Below are 17377 nucleotides of genomic sequence, written 5' to 3' on the forward strand. Positions count from 1 at the left end.
ATTAACACAGATCAAAGAATAAGAATAAGGTTATGCAAATTTAAACAAGAAACAGATGCAACATAGCATCTGGATGCCTGACATGACATATAAATATAAAAATTTACAAAATGCACTTATTAATTTAAGGAAGGAAACTATAAATTCTTTGCCTCTATATTGATCCTGTATGAATGGATTTCTACAGTCAGGTCTGATTTTCTTCTGAGGAAGATCATTGAATTGCATATATATTCAGGCTCATACAAAAAGAATAACCAAAATTTTTCAAATGTCATTTTAATGTACAGTCCTGCAGAGTTAATATTTAACTAATGTAACACTATACTTTCTTTTAAGGTCATGAACAGGTCTGAGTATTCAGGGACCAGAACTTCTGGAACTTTAGTTTAGCAAAGCAGTCATGTCTCTAATTACTTTTATCTCATGTGTAACTGCTAACATTTCTGAACAAATGCAGGACTTCTCTAAGTCTTCACATTCCAAGGGCATCTCTGAGAACTCTCAGCATGACAGAAAAAAGTAGTCCTTGGGAAAAAAATCCTCAACCTTTTAGTGCAATAAGGCTTACTTCTGATACTTACATTAGCAAGTAAATCTATTTTAAGCTAAGAAATTCAATAGAAATTCTAGAACAAACAATTTTCATGGCTTTCAATGTGTTTGTTTTCCTAAAATGTCCAATCGTATTGTTCAGTTTTTCTCATTTAGATTTAGCAACTGTAAAATCCAATATGCAACTTAAATGGAAAATTAAAATTTAAGTGGTCAGCATTCTTGCACTACATATATGAAGACAGGTGCAACAGAGCCATAGAAGGTATGAAATCTAGACAAAACACTATACTATTGTGTCATTGACTTATTTTCAAGCAGTTAATTTACAGTGTTTATGTCTTCTTGGTGCTTTTACCTGGTAAAGTTTTCTGGTCCTCAGTGACTGCAGGGAATTCTTTTACCAGCTCCTTATCGTCTCTCTTAAGAGTTAGCCAGCAGTTACAGTCAAAGTTCAGTTCTTGTTTCGTATGCAACTCTTGTAAGTGAAAAGACTTCAGATGCCAGCCCTTAAAGCCTGGCACATCCTCACAGCTGACTCGAATCTTGTATACATCTCCCAGATCTCCAGTCTCAACCTGCACCAAATACCATGAGGAAGAGGGTACTGTCAAGGTTGGTTCACTCAGAGAGATTTCCTCCAATCCCAGTGCAGAATTTCTAAACTCAACAGTAAATAATGGCAAAGATGAGTTTGAGGCTGGGATAAGCACGATGATAGAATCAATCATTTTTGTTTCATGGTATAATTATGGGTGACATTGCCTCCTTTATTAGTATTGTAAGCATGATGCTCTGTAAGCACACATACTGTAAGCATGATAACAGAGTGAGTCACAGTTAAAATAAGTAAGATCTGTGCATTTAGGCTTTTTAGACAAATAATTTAAAGATGATTACTGTGAGCCTGGAATTGCAGAATTATTTAGGTTGGAAAAGACCTTTAAGATTATCAAGTCCAACCATTAACACAGCACTGCCAGGTCCTCCAGTAAATGATGCCCTTGAGTGCCACATCAACATATTTATAAATACCTCCAGGATGGTTACTTAACCACTGCCCTGGTCAGCCTGTCCCAGTGCTTGACAACCCTACTGGTGAATTTACTAAATTCTCATTAGCTAAATAATTTTGTCTAGAACATAAAACTTTTTAATGAAGAATTTTTAACCAATTCTTCATTAAAGGAAAGGGATATTTCTGAATAAAAATAAATCATTAATGTTACAGAAATAACTCTGTAGAACAACACAACCTTGTTCCTATACTACATGTGGAAATTCAATAACTGGTTACTGATTGTGGATAATGAGCTGCATGACATTAATCACTGAAAAATAAGTCTTCTGAACAGAAGGAAGTAATGTGGCAGCCATTCACTAGGCAACTACAAGAAAGACGGTATGGGACTATGTGATTTTTGAGTGAAACAACTGAGAACTAGTAAATTTAAAGGCAATAATTATTTTTATTAAGTATCAACAACACTTAATACAAAAAAAAAAAAGTTGCCAGTGGCTTTGTTCTTCTACCATATTGCTGCTTTTTTTTCCCCCACACCAGTCACGACATGAGATTTGGTGAGTTTCCAGGGAATAAATCCTTTGTGCACCCTATAGAATCACAACAAAAAACTAAAATGAACCTTACACAATCATGCCCTGGCTCTTTCAGCACCACCAGCAGATTGGCTTCTTAGACAGAGCACAGACCTCCTAACAGATTAATTTATTCTGCTTCTCATCAGAGCTCTGAATGTGACAGCCACTCAGAGCTGACCTCACTTGCTTAAAGCTAGTTCAAGTGCATTTGCACAGTGAACAGATGTATGTAGGGAAGTATCAGCTACCTAATTCTAACTAAAATCTGGGCTTTTGTCAATTTTTACACCAGTTTTAATAACCCTAATGCATATAAGAAACAGTAGAATATTGGAGTATGAAGAGGAATAATTAATTGAAAATAAAGCTACCTGCTTTACAGGAATTTACTGCTTTACTGTTTTACAGGAATTTTATGAATGGTTTATGATGCAGAACTTATGAAAAGAGGCATTAGTAGGAAGGAATTGCACTTGATGGATCGAAAGATCCCTTCCAGCCTGAATTTCTTGAGGTATTATAAGTGGTTGCCATGCCACTCCTACACAATTTCATGACTCAGGGCATTGTTTAAGGAGCAGGGAGGAACTCCTTTCCGTTGCCTGTATAACAGCCCTGGTCTGTTCAAACCTCTCCGCTCCTGACTGTAGCTCCACAGTACTCATAAAAGGCACACAGCAGTAGTTTTACACCAAAGAAGAGGGCACCAGACTTGTCCTCTCTCTAAGCCCAGCCTGCCCTGCCTGTCTCTGTGCCATCTTGCTTACAGAGATCAAAGCTGTCCCTGACTTGGTCTCCACTCCTGCACTGTGAGAAGGGAAATGTGTGGGCAGAATTTCGCATCGAGATTTTTCATTCATGCTGTGCATGTTGCAAAGGATATCATTAGCTATGTATCATTAGCTGTGGTGGACTAAGTGGATTAATTCCTTGCAAAATACGCATTCCACCTGATTAAACTTAACAGGAATTATTTGGGTTCATTGAGAGGAGAGTGCACCCATCTAAACTACAGTTCTTTCACAGGCAACAGTCATTGCTTCTTCTCTTTCAGAACCAGACTACTGACTTTTAAAATTGTTGCCTGCAGATTTTTTTTCTCATGCATGGACCCCATGACTCTATCACACAGCTACTCTAAATGCTATGAACAACTTATTCCATAAAGCTCTCTGTTTGGGAGTTGCAAGAGTACAGAACTTGGTTATTTTTATGCGACAGGGCAAGCTGTAATTCACATTTTACTTTATTTTCTGCTACCCAAATTTGCAATTCGCTAGGAATCTAAGTTGTCATAAATACATGTGCTATAATCCTTGTAGGAAATGCACAGAGGAGATTTATAGGAAAATAATTCCAGAATACAGGACAGACTATTTAAAAGCCACAATTGTCCATTTTGTTTCTAGAATCACAATTTCAATTAACTCCCTGACTGCCTTTGAACCAGCAAGTACATAATAATCACACTGTTTATGATCTGTGGAATTAAACACCAGCTATTTTCAATTGAGTGTATTATTTCACCTTTTTTCATGGATTTTTTTTCACTTACAGTTGTGGCCAGTATTAGCATTTTTGTTCAGATCCATCATTGTACTCAGAGCTGCTATTACATCATTTTTGTAATCTTTTTCTGACCAATATAGTACAAGCAGTTTTTCTTTGGAATATCATATTCTATCTTTGATCCCAAAATTGTCTGTTGCCTCCACCAATGTCTATTAATTGATTCAATATGAACTTTGAAGCAGAAACAGACATTTAATCCATCACAAAGTATATATCCAGTGAATGTCCTGGTCTTAAATTTGTTGAATTTTTGCAAGAGAATACTTTACCTCATTCATTATCATAATTTCGTAAATTAATTTTGTCACATTTATTTCTTCTGAATAGTTTTCTTTAATATTCAGAACTTGAAATCTTAGCTGAGTTGGTGTGATCTGTCACAAGCTAAACAACACAATATGTTTTCCATGATGTGACTGAAGGAGCATGACTCTTAAAATCAGGAGGAGCTCCTGGGCTTCTGAAAATCTGAGAGACAGGTAACTGATAAAGATTTAACTCACCCAGGGCTTCTCAAAGACATCACGCCTAGGGTAATTAAAGCCTAGTAAATGTTACTGTTTGGGTGCATATTTAAATGTAATTCCTTTTCCTTTTTCTCCCTGTTAAAATTCAATTGGAAGACATCTGTCATGTACTACAGTCATCCTTCTGCTTGTTGTTTGGAACTTCATCTCATACTGTGGAAAACACATGCATTATTGTATTATGTGATTTGAAAGTTTGTGTCATCTTCTGGATCCTTACTACAAAATACATTTGGAATTTAATGTGTATTTACCAACAGTCCTACTTGAAGAATGCTATGGCTCATTTTGTATTACCTGTGCTAGGGTTTTGGACAACAGTTTTGGGCATCCTATTCTCACTCTGTCCCATGTGTTTTATGATTCTTTGGAGAACAAAATGTGCACAATACACTAGGACTTTCCAAAGGCATAGTCTGACAAACTTACTCTACTAGCAACCAAAAAACGAAGAGGAGTGTGAGAAAGATCTATATACTTTTCAAGTCTATTCATTCCATGTGAATCCAATGATTGATTCCAGTCATCACCAGACTACAAAAAAAACCAAAAAAACCTCCACCTCTTCACTGGTTTCTTGCCATGCTGCCTTCAGAGCTACAACTACTGTCAGATTTCATAGCATTGACACATTCACCTATTTATCAATTTCCTTTTTAAAACTAAGGCATTCTAATTGAATTCATTCTTATTAAAGCAGCTCAACTACCATACTACACATTCCTGAGACTACTGAAACCCAACTGTACCTAAGGCATACTGCTATTTGCTCTCTTTTAATTTATTCTTTATGCTTGCTATGTGCAATTAAACTACACCTGTTCTTTCATAGGAGTTGATTGGACATATTTTGGATGGAATAATCATTCTGAATATGATGCACATCTGTGCATATACTTGTGTGAGAACACCTGGAAAACCAGGAATTTACTTGCCTTTCTGTCCTCAGTGTGCAATAAATGTATCTCTGAGATCAAAATTAAGCTTACTGTTTCAAAACTATGTGAGCTGCTTATAGCACATAACCTGTTTTTCTTTTTACTGCACTATATTATCAAGGATGTTTGTCTAGGACCAGGATCTTGGGGGGAGGTTAAAAGTTCATTTACTCTTGCTTGTTGGAAAGCTGAATTCACAGCTTGTCCTCCTTGTGATATTATGTTCATGCCTCCAGCCTGCTGCTACAGTGCAGCAAAGTTTCTGCATTCTTCTGCATAGTTTTAGTAAAAATAAAGAAAGGGAAATCAAAAAGAAACTGGGTTCATTGGCTCAAGCACCTAAAGAGGTGTGAGGGTGTTTATGGAGATACCCATGAATCCCCAAATGCCCCTTTTATACCAGAGCTGCTATTCTGTAAGCTGCACTGTAAGCAATGCAGCAAAGAGATGAAATGTCATGCACAGTAAACAATGCTCTAATAGCAGTAACATCTTCATACAAAGCAATAAAAACAAGGACACAAATAGCTGTGGGGAAAATACAGGCACTAACCCAAAGTCTATCCAAAGGATGAATAAGTATTCAGAAAACTGCTGGGGTGGAAAATGCACCAAGGATAGTAGACTATGAGGGACAACCATGACTGACAAACAGAAATACTAATTTCTCCTAGTGTGATAGCCAGTTATTGAAATCAGGCAGCCTTAAGAAGGACTATGTGCCATTTGGGAAATTACCAACACGTTGGATGTAACAAAGGTCTGTTTTATACAATGATTCTTGCCAAAATTCAGTCAGCTGGTGCTGCTGCTCCATAGATAGATTCTGGCTCTACTGACCTCTTCAGTTTATGTTCATGGAATAGGATAGGAAGCTTGCTTTGTTGCTCAGTGTGTTTCCTGTGTGTTTTCTGATAAGCAGCTGTTTCCTTGTCTTTAAGAAATGCCATTTATCTTTTCATTTACTCCCCATAAAGTTCCTAAATTGCTTTAGCTTGTTATTTAAACTAAAAATTCAGCCTGGATCAGGTCATTACAATGAAGCTTTGACATAATTTTGACAATCTCTGACTAAACATAGTTTTGCCATTGTTTTCAGACTGTTTATTGCAGCCATTGAAAGTCTTTCTGAGCTGCGTAAAACTGCCTCAAATTGCAGGCTATTTCTCCCATCTTGCTGGCTAGAAGCTGTACTTCATGCCAATCTACAGAATTTGCAATGACTTAGCCTAGAAAGCCAGGACAGAGTTCGAAGATTTAAAAGATGCCTCAGATGAATCCTCTCAAAGCAGCAGCGCGTGTCAGGTGTGCGGACGGTCAGGACTGTGCTGGGGTTGATTTTAATACTGGCCACATATGAGCTACTGCTTCAGAGTTCACCACTCCTTGATATGCATGAATGCATTCTCCAGTGATTTGTGATTACCCAGAAAAATCCTCTGCCTGCTGGCCTGAGAGACAGAATGATCCTGTGGAGAGTGGATAGCACTTTACAAAGATGGAAATGAAGGAAAGAAAAGCACACTTATGTCCTCTGGGAATGCTGCCCAATCATTCATCTTCTGCATTCGCAAATAATTGTATATTGCCTTTTGTTTGAACTTCAACTCAGGAATCTTTGGGGAACTAGAAAAAATGCAAGATGAGCTGGTGAATGTAATAGATTACACAAAAGAATCCATGGAGCTGGCTGCAGTAGAACAAGACTAGCAGTAGGAGATGACCCAAGACCTACACTTATGTCATTCCATCTTTTTAAATAATGACATCATTTTTTACCAGACAAATCAACTTTGTATATATAATGCTAGTTATGTATACACACACATATACATATATACATATATATATATATCCTAGAAGGCAATCTCGTGATAAGTTCTTTGTAGTACTGTATATTTCTGACTTACAATGAATTCATCAGTTGCTCTGGGAAGAAAGCACACATATCCTGGGGTTTGTGGAGAAAGCAGCAGCTCATCACTTTTGGCCTTTGAGCCATAAATCACAAGGGTCCTTTTACACTCGTGTGGCTCTGGGGAATCTCCATCTGTTTTAACCTGCACTCTCCACCATTGTGCTAAAACAGGAAAAACACTTTTAGCATCAATCTGCCAATTAAACATTTTTAGGATCAATGATAGGGAGCAATGAATGCTTTTGTTACTATCACAATGAAGAATTATAGATTACCATGAGTTTACATCCCATTTAATAAATAAATAGTTAATAATTAATTTTAAAAATCTCTTAAAGATAAGTATAGCTCAGACTTGATAAACACAAGACATTTATTGAAATGGCTATGAAACCAGAAATTAACACCCAGGAAGCAGAAAAAAGACACTTTGCCTAGGGGTGTTTTTTATATTCTTTGTAACAAAATAGTTACTTTAATTACAATAATTATTTTAATAAATTTCAGTTCTTAGTATGTTCTTATGTAACATGAAAAGAATATTAACATTTTGAAAGACTTGTACATTTGTACAGGTATACATAATACATTTGTAAGATCTGCTAGCCAGTACATAACTAGCTAAACAATGAAACTCCAATTTTTTTTTATCAGATTTTTCTAACTGAATTTGACATGTCTAGTCTGCTCATTTGTTGGATCAGATCACTCATTAGGGCTGAATACAAAATTCATGAAATTTTGAAGAGATGTTTGCACTGAGCTCACCTCATGGCTTGGGCCTTTTAGAGGCTGTTTTTTGGTAAGTCACCTTACCCATAACAGTGGTAGAAGTCCAGTGTGCAACTGAGAAGCTATTCCAAATGTGGTAAAAATACAACGTCTTAGATGGACAGTATAGTTTAGGAAGCTAATTAAGTGCTTGAAGGTAAATAATCCTCTGAATTCAAAGGAATTATTTGTTTGAAAAGTCACTTGATCCTGCATGGTAAGAGGAATGCAACAGTGAAAACAAATTAAAAGTATTTGTTTAGACTGTGACCAATACTGTGGTAATATGATAATTTTCAAATGTGACTGATATAAAGAGAACTATTTGGTGATTGTGTGTAAGCCCATAATACAATATGCTGATAAAATGAATTTTAGAATCATGTAATTCAGAAATAAATTAGATGTGACTTTTTCTTACAGAAGTGCATGGTTTTTCCTACCTTTTGTTTTCCTTTGCCTGCTTAAAGATGGAGACTAGATGAAAACCTGATCTAGATTCCTTGATTTATAATTTTCCTCTTTTTTTCCTTTTTTTTTTTTTTTAAGCTAATCCTGTTTTTCCTCTTGTTATAGAACCTGTTTCTACCTTACATATGACTGTTCCCTGCCTCTTCTGGGCTCAGCTAGAAAACAGCAGGCAAATAATCATCTCACAGCCAGTCTTCTGAGTAACACAGTAGCTGAAAGGATCCTTCCATCTGAACTCTTTTTTTAAGGTCATTTCCAGCAATGAGTCAGATGTAGTGTGTGGAAGATCCACACTTTGCCTAATGAGGAACTTTTGCTGTTTGATATATGTGCCAGCTTTGAATTTTATCTCCTTGTGCCAGGGTGGCATGTGGCACTCTTCAGGGTGTCACACTTGGTGAAGTCAAGCATTGTTTAAGCTTTTGCTGCTCCTGAGCACTCCAAGGGTTTATGAGGAGCTTCAAATTTTTACAAAGACTCCAACATAGCCCCACATCTCTTATCCTGTCCAACCATGTTCCAGGAACACAGCAGAGAGGAAATTAAGATAATTTTGCAGTTTTATATTTCCCAAGTGGAGCTTCTCTGTAATACCTCTCTGCTCCAGGAGAGAGTAAGCCCTAAGTTAAGAGAAATCACAGATGCTTAACTGCCTGCTCCCTCCTCAAAGAGACAGCATGTTCAGAGAAGGTATTTCAGGCAAGGTGATTTATTTTAATTAATATCTGTGATTGTGTTTTTAATTATTATTTCAATAGGAAGGCTAAGACACCGGTTGGGAGTTTTCCAGGGAATAAATCAATGGTTACAGATTTAAGGCCTCTTAGTGTCTGTGATTATTCTCTTACGCTTACTTTTAATGCTTCTACAATTTGGTTAGTGAACTAACACAGACTGCTTTTCCTCTCAGTTCAACAAATTCATTTAACCTGCTCATGCCAGAAGAATCAAAAAATCCTTTGTCTAATATTCTGTTCACTTAAACATCGACTTGGCGAGGACGGCTACATGAGAGAGAAGACTGATGCCAAATATTTATTGTGTTCAGTGATTTCTATATCTTTTCAGGAGTGAAGTTGTGGAAATGAGATATCTGGGCTTCAATAGGTCATTTTCTGTGTTTCATATGTGTGGCCACACTAATAAAGATTTTCTTCTGATATCACTGACCTATGTTAACTTCCTTTCAGACTGATTAGTATGTTAGTGTGTTACTGTACTTCTACACCTTATGTATAAAGCTATGGTCATTTACTTTGATTCATCAATGTAGGAAGCAATAAAATGAACAGTAGGAGAAAAAACAGAATTCTGTGGGAAAAAAAGTCTAGAATACTCTCTTTTCTATAATGATATAATCAAGAATCTGATTCCCATTACAGAGATTTATCCAGATATATGTTAGAATTAGGGATCATTTCTTGACTTTCAGAAATTAAGTGGGATTGGTCATAACAATTTCCTGCCAGAAACTCTTTTAACCACTATTTTGGAACCTGCAAGTTCCTTCAATAAAATTGTGAAAATCAAATCTGCAATGACTTCTGTACATAGAAATACAGGCATGGCAAAACCTGAAGTTAACATTTAATAACATAATTCAGAAAGCTGAAAAAGGAAGGTTTATTGTCTGTGTTTTCTAAAATATTTTTATTTTATAAATATTATATATTTATATATATATAATTTATATTTATATTATATAAATATAATATAAATAAATATTTTAAAATAAACCATTTATGTATTTTTAAAGAATTTCCAAATCTGTTTTTACAATACACTATTTCACTCTGGTGTTTTTTGCTTTTAAGACCTAGAATGACATTCACACTTTGCAAGATGTAGGAGTTGGTTGCTTATTTCCTGAAGACTGTAGAAATTTGTGTTGCCTTGAGGCAGAGCAGTCAGTCTGCTTAAATCTTTTTCTTAGGGATTTCCGCCTCCATCTGGCAATGGAAACACACTGTTGTTGCTTTTTAGAAGCAGGTCCATTCCCTTTTAAATTTAGGGATCCTGTGGTTATTCTTAGTCCATTATCAAGTACTTGCAAGGTAGGGAAGAATTCCAAAACAAAATTAGTCACGGCAGAATTGACTGAATGTTTTTTCATATGAATTTCCTGTATGCCTTAATACCAAAAACCTTGCACAACAGAAGAAGAGCCAGCCAAGAAATACTGATTTACCAAACTCTGCTACTGAACCACACTTCATTTACCACCCACAAAAACCCACAAAACCTCAGGACACCCTACAGGCATCACATTACAGGAAGCCAGCTCCTTTTAGCTGACAGCAGTGAGGATATCACTGGACCACACTGTGTCTTGTCTCTTGCTTTGAGAGAAAATTCTTTCCTATGTTCTATTACAACACCTCATCTATTTTGAGGCAGAAAAGGAAAATAAATAGAGAAAACAGAAGCAAAAAACTAGTAAAATATTCCTACCATGTACGAAACTTTCAGAATCTAACATAAAGTCCCATTCAAATCAACTTCAAATCCCTCAAATCAACTTCATTTGAGAGCTGAGAGCACCTATCTGCCTTCTCCACCAGGGCAATACACTTTCTCTATTTATCTTGCATCAAATATACAAGGAGGAATCAGAGGCATACAAATAAATCTATTCCTGTGCCTGATTTGCCAGAGCCTCTCTGTAATGTACAAATGTACAAGGTTACTGAGAAAACTTGATATGGGCAGACTGCATTTTGGCAGAATCCATAGCCAGCAGCAGCAGTCACCAGGATGTGGGATTTATGCTTCATTAGAGCTGGAATAATGCCAGCCTGGCTGAAAAAGGACAAAGAGTCCTCAAGTAACCTACCTAGCAATAATGACTTCCAAAGTTTCCTCTTTGGCTAGGTGGTGGAAGAGGTTACTAGCCTCATCCAAAGTGAATGAGATTTCTGACCTTCAGAGTGACTTAGAAAGTAATTTGTTCTGTAACCAATGCTTTAAACCTGACCTGAGCACATCGATCTTACCCTGAATACCAGCAAACACAGAATTATGCCAATCAGCTTTTTATGACTTTCCCTGAAGCCCATTTGCAGAGTGCAGCTCATACAGAATATGACCACGAGTGCCTAAAACACTGGCTACCTAACATCAGAACTTCCACTTGCCTCTTATTCAATAAATATATGTTACATGGCAAGTTTTCCCCTCCACTCTGAAGGAGACTGCTTATCACTATTCTACCATGTAAAATATTCACTGCTACAGGTGCTGGGAGAATCTAAGGGAATTATTTTTTCTCCCAGGACTCTGCATCTCTTAAATGTTCTCTTACCAGCTCTGACATTGGCACTGAGTCATGATAGAGTGACACAGAACTGACTACAGGATATCCTTCCAAACCACTTGTGATTGTTACCCTCCTACAAATCTCAGTCGTGCAAGATCTGTGAAATCACTGATATGACAACACAAATTAAACTGTGAAAAATCAGTCCTGATCATCAGTCTTTTTCACATACGGCATGGAAGTCCCATCTTCAACCTATATCTGTTCCTCACTGGAATGAGCCCATGGGTAAAACAAAGATGGCTGAAGAGCAGCTGAAGCTAAGCTGTCATATAGCTAACTGACAGATAACTTCCTAAAAATATTCTTCTCTCTTATAACCTCTTTTTTCAGAAGCTCTGATCTCAACAGTCTCTGGGTCCTCCTGCGCATCTTGACAGTGTGACGTTTCAAAAGCTGGTTAAGAATAAACCACTCCTTTCTCCTCATAATCAATATATTGAGTCTAATCACTCTTGATGCTCACAGGCAATGAGCAGCCTGTGCATCTGTGCCTGCTTACTACAACATAATGACGATTGAAACTGTGCAGGAAAAACTTTTGAATTGGTAGTAAAATACAGTCTATTTTCTGAACATAAGGTGAAACAGATACTATGGTTGTCTCTCAGAGCTGTGCACTTAGCAGAATGCAGAATCCAATTCCAAGTCACTCGTGAAAATCAACTTTCTCTATGAGAAAGTCTTTACTTACCTGAATCCATCATTCTCCTCTTGACAATGAAATGTTTTTGTGGAATAATAAAGCTGTTGGCTAAACTGTTTGATTGAATGCAAATGATTCAGTTTTTACTGAAACTGGAACTAGATTCAGAGACTAGGACTCATCCTACAGAAAGCAAGGGACAAATGAAAACACTACTTTTTTAAGTTTAGTTTCTCCCATAAAATTTCCAGACACAGTTTTGCAGAATAGCTATTTACAGTTAAATGTTCATAAAAAATACATGTGTCAGTCTGCTTCTCTTTTCTGGTTAGGAAGAAACATGAAGATGGTAACTAGTGCATTACAGGGATGAAGTTGTCTTTGTAGATATAAAATCAGAAAGCTGGGTGGGAGGTTTTTATTAACCTCTTTTTATTAATTCAAGAAGATTTAGCCAACTGAATGCATTTTAGCTTCATTGGACGATTTGGAGTTTAAGCTTGCATTATTTCTGGCTACTTTGGAATTTTGACTTGAAAATGTTTCCACTGACACTTCACAACATATTTTTCAACTTGCTGATGTTTGCTAGGGGACCTGTCCCCAAGTATTAAATGACAGTGACACTGGGGTAAACAAAACAACACTTGAATCTCTTCTCAGAGGAATTCCTGGTTGATTTCAGGACAGTATAGTAGATATAGGAAGAAAACCAGAAATGGTTTATGGTTTTCTCAGTTGCTTATAAAGGTCTAGTCCTTCCTGTAGACTACTTCCAGCCAATTTGTTGTTTTCTGTCACAGCTGATATATGAGAAAACACACATACAAATGAGGTCACTTGCTCACATTTCTCACAATACTGATTTAAATTCAAACTGGAAAAACTATGGTATAGAAAACAATGGCTGGAAAACAACTCTTACCTTGAAGGAGTGTATTCATTGAACTGCCATCCTCTAAAATATTAACAGGAAAAATAATTATTAGTTAGCTTTATTATCACCTATTTCCTTAAGTTGTGGTCTTATCTGGAAGGGTTCTTCAGTTACTGGGCAGTAAGTATATACTGTAGTGCCATAACAAATTTTCTTTAATAAAATACTTACTATTGGCAGTTAGCTCCCTCTCTGTTTTCCCATCATCTTGATATTCATCTAACCATCTTTCATTGAAAAAAGAAAAATAATAAGATTAATAAAAACTAGTAGCATAGTATATATACATCATCTGACATTATCTTTTGTCTCGAATAGTATTTTTTATACATCTTTTATCAAATTACACCTTGAAACTACTTCCAAGATCAAATTTTCTTTTATGCCTTCAGCACAGCTGGTCTTATTCATAGAAGAAGAATTTGGTTCAACTTGCTCCAGGCAAAGAAGAATTTTCATGGTAGCTCTATGAAGTGAGGTAGTACTATATGGAGTATATTATATGAAATACTAATTATTTATTGGTTCAGAGACTCAGCTGTACATGTGAGGGAGTTATAAAAGCTGCAGTGGTTAGTTATGGTCATTGTACTTAAAATTATGTATAAAACCTGCAGGTCTGGTTTCTAAAACTTTTGCAGATCTCCAGCAACAAACTGAACTTCTGTTCCTTACTTTTTTTTATACTGATGAATTTAAGGAGCTTTTCTGCAATATCATTTCACTGCAAATATACATTCACACTCCTTCAGTTGAATCCCCTTGTTCACATAATATTTCCCAATCTACAACAACCTCACTCATTTAAAAACAAATAAATACGTGCTCACTAACTTCCATTCTATTGTTGGTGTAGTTGTTTAAACCCGAGGATCCATAACACATTTCATTTCTTGTATGTAACAAAACTCTATGAATAAATCTCTTATGCATGAAGTCCAAACTCCACTGTATTTCAACTCTTGTTGCAATAAATAGCTTGATTAACTTTTGAGCCCTATCTCGTCATTCCATCTGAAGAAACAAAAGATCACTAGCAATTTCTAGGAGTAGAAAGCAATGTTTGACAAAGACTGGACACAGGATTCGAGATGCAGCCTCACCAGTGCTGGGAACAATCACTGCCTTGGTCCTGCTGAGCACACTAATGCTGATCCAAGCCAGGTTGCATTCTTGGCCACCTGGGCACACACTGGCTCTTGTCCAGCTGGCTGATGACCATTGTTCCCAGATCCTTTTCCACCAGACAGCTTTCCAGCCACTCATCCCCAGGCCTGTAGCACTGCATGGGGTTGTTGTGACCCAAATATCTCTCCCTTCAGTATCCCTGTGTGGATCACATCCAGCCCAACAGACTTGTTATATGTCTAAGTGCTGCAGCAGGCCACTGAGTGTTTCTACTTGGATTGTGGGGTTCATTCTGCTCCCCTCTCCTTTCTTCTAGCTCAGGGGGCTGGCCATGAGGAGAACTGGTATTGCTGTTGAAGAGTGAAGGGAAGAAGGTATTGAGTGGGTCAGCCTTGCCTTCATCCAGTGGGTATCTTCCTTACTCTGCTGCCTCACCAGATGTGTCAGGAGGTTCTCTTCCATGGGCTCCTAAACCCTTTCTCCTCTGCTGTGTGGTATTTGTAGTCCCTCATGAGAACACCTGGTGATTGTCAGACTTCTTCCAGCTGCTCATATCACATTTTGTCTGTCTCTTCCTCCTGGCTGGCTGCTCTGTAACAGACCTAGACCCTTCTACCACAACACTGGCCTTGCTGGCCTTCCCCCGATTCTTGTCCATAAACATCCAACTCTATCATCACCATCATCAAGCCCTAGACAACCAAGAAATGCCGTAACATAAAGGGCTGCCCCACCTCCTCTCCTTCCTTGCCTCTCCCTGCTGAAGAGTTCATAGTCATCCATGGCAGCACTGCAGCTGTGCAAGTCATCCCACCATGTTTCCATGATGGCAACTATGTCATTTCAGGTCTTTACACACAATACTTCTTAAAAGATTGAGAACTGAAAGCTTATTTAATTTCACATGGTTTCTGTATCATTTAGATTAAAAAAAAAAAAAAAAAAATCAACGCACCTTTTCTCTTTTTCTCAATATTTGGTTTGGGCCTTCTCTTCATTAGGCTATGACTCTCTTTCATGCCAATATAAGAAATTTTTCCTTGTCTTCAGCTGCAAAATTTTGCATCACTTGTGTGTTGAAAAACTCTGGGGCATTGCTTAAACATCTAGCTTGTGTGCACATATCTGCTCTAATTTTTTTTTTTCATTATATTGCTGGCAGGTTACAAATTCTTTTTCTCCATGAATGACATACCTATTACAAGGAAATACAACCTCCTGAGCTTCCTCTCCTTCTTTATGCTTGATGACAATCTTATCCAGGAACCATCCACTGCCTGTGTTGAAATGACAAAAGTTTATTATTTGAAATCACACTTTTTTTAAAAATAAATTTTAAGTAAAAAAGCCTAGATTATCATTTTTAGTAGAAACACAGATCATATTAAGACAGATCTCATCTGAATAAATAAGATATATTAACAGAACGAAAGCTTTATTATTTTCTGTCTCTCATAAGAGATTCAATTCTTCTCTGCCTTTGCCTGTTTTAATTTTAAGAGGAGTGGGTTTTTTCCCTTGGAGACAAATATATGCATACAGCTCTGAACTGTTGATACCATTCATATCCCAGCCCGCATCTTTTGATTCCCTGTCATCAGGCACAAGGATATTGGGACAAATCTTTTTATGCCAATAATCAAGATTTGTGTGAAAGCTGAGAATTTTGGTCCTCTGTGAGTGAACCCCTTATTGCATATATAAAAATATTAATTAATGAATCTTTAAAACTTATGCTCTCATGTGCAAACGGAGTGAGGCTGCAGCCTTGGAGGGGCTTTGTATATCTTGGTGCTGGTAACAGGCAAAACTGAGGATGCAAGGATCCAGAGCCAGAAACCAAAAATAACGACTGTTCAAGGCCAGGTACTGGAGGCCTTATACATCCATCCTGTATATATTTTTCATATTTGATGGACTGCTGTTCTGGTCAGCTGCAGAGGGCAACAGGGAAAGGCCACCTGTACTGTTTGTGTGCATGCAGAGCTCCTGTCCATGCTGGTCTGCATGGCCAGCTGTGTGCACACATATGTTTTATAAATGTCTTTGTGTGCATGTTGATGGGGAGCACACACACAGCCTTGCTGCTATGAGACCTGCAGGCACGGGGATGGGCAGTGTCACTTCTGCTGGGCTACTGAATTCATCTTTTCTCTAACTGCAGTGACCCCTGGCACATCCATGCTGATCTTTTAGATCACTTCCAGTGACCATCCTGGTGACTGGTCTGGTTGTCCTGCAACACCCTTCTCAAATGTCCTGCTCTCACTCACACCATCACCTACCAGCACACTGCAGCAAAACAGCATGTGGGATGTTTTGGTCAGAAGAAAACAATCAGTCTATTTATCCTTATGCTTTGCCTCTCTGGCTTCATCTAAGTCTGGAACTGCCTAGAAGGCAGCAGTTTCTGTCACATAGGAAGCGCATCACCAGGCAGTGCCTGGAGCAAGCCCTGTTCTCAGTAAAATTCCTTTACTTTCCTCATTCACAGTAGCTGTGGGAATAGATCTGTGCCCTGTGGCCTAGGAGCCCCAAAGAAAACATACATTCTAGGAGCCTTTCAAGACAGACTCCTAATCAAGACTAAAGACCTTCCTGCCATCTCACTCAGGCAAGCAATGAGAAAAAGGGGTACCTCACCTCTAAAGGAATCCTTCTTCCTCCTTCTCAACCCCTAAAGTGTTGAGTCTCTCCTGAGCCACAATCCTTTCCAGCTCTCAACCCCCCAGCTGACTCAGGCTAGGCTTATTTGGGGCCAATCTTGCATATAATTCAAAAGGTATCTGTGAGATCTGTCTGTGCTGAGTACAACAAACAGCCTTCTGAACTACCAAGGCATACATTTTGTTACAGATAGAATTCAATCCATTGTCCTGTTTAGACAGTCCTTCAAACCCACAGGTTTGAACTCCAAGGTCAAAAACCTCCTAGACAGCTGAATTAGGTTACAGACTTGTAATGCTGATCCTGCTGATCTGTGCTGCCTGTTAAAG

General features: G+C 37.7%; 1 protein-coding gene across 11 annotated transcripts in view; it reads right to left on the bottom strand.

Moving 5' to 3' along the window:
* Positions 1–17377, bottom strand: part of RP1 (RP1 axonemal microtubule associated) — a 219289-nt gene that overhangs the window by 69855 nt on the left and 132057 nt on the right. For all 11 annotated transcript variants that reach the window (XR_010079946.1, XM_063394047.1, XM_063394058.1 and 8 more), the window contains 5 exons: positions 15577–15658; positions 13425–13480; positions 13242–13274; positions 7105–7274; positions 914–1133 (listed from right to left, as the gene is read on the bottom strand). Coding sequence is in view for 10 of the 11 variants with exons in the window: in XM_063394047.1 (XP_063250117.1) it covers positions 914–1133; positions 7105–7274; positions 13242–13274; positions 13425–13480; positions 15577–15658 (561 nt within the window). In the remaining variant the exon portion in view is untranslated. The remainder of the gene's footprint in view (positions 1–913; positions 1134–7104; positions 7275–13241; positions 13275–13424; positions 13481–15576; positions 15659–17377) is intronic.

The sequence above is a fragment of the Prinia subflava genome, chromosome 1 (genome assembly GCF_021018805.1).
Source record: "Prinia subflava isolate CZ2003 ecotype Zambia chromosome 1, Cam_Psub_1.2, whole genome shotgun sequence".
NCBI lineage: Eukaryota > Metazoa > Chordata > Aves > Passeriformes > Cisticolidae > Prinia > Prinia subflava.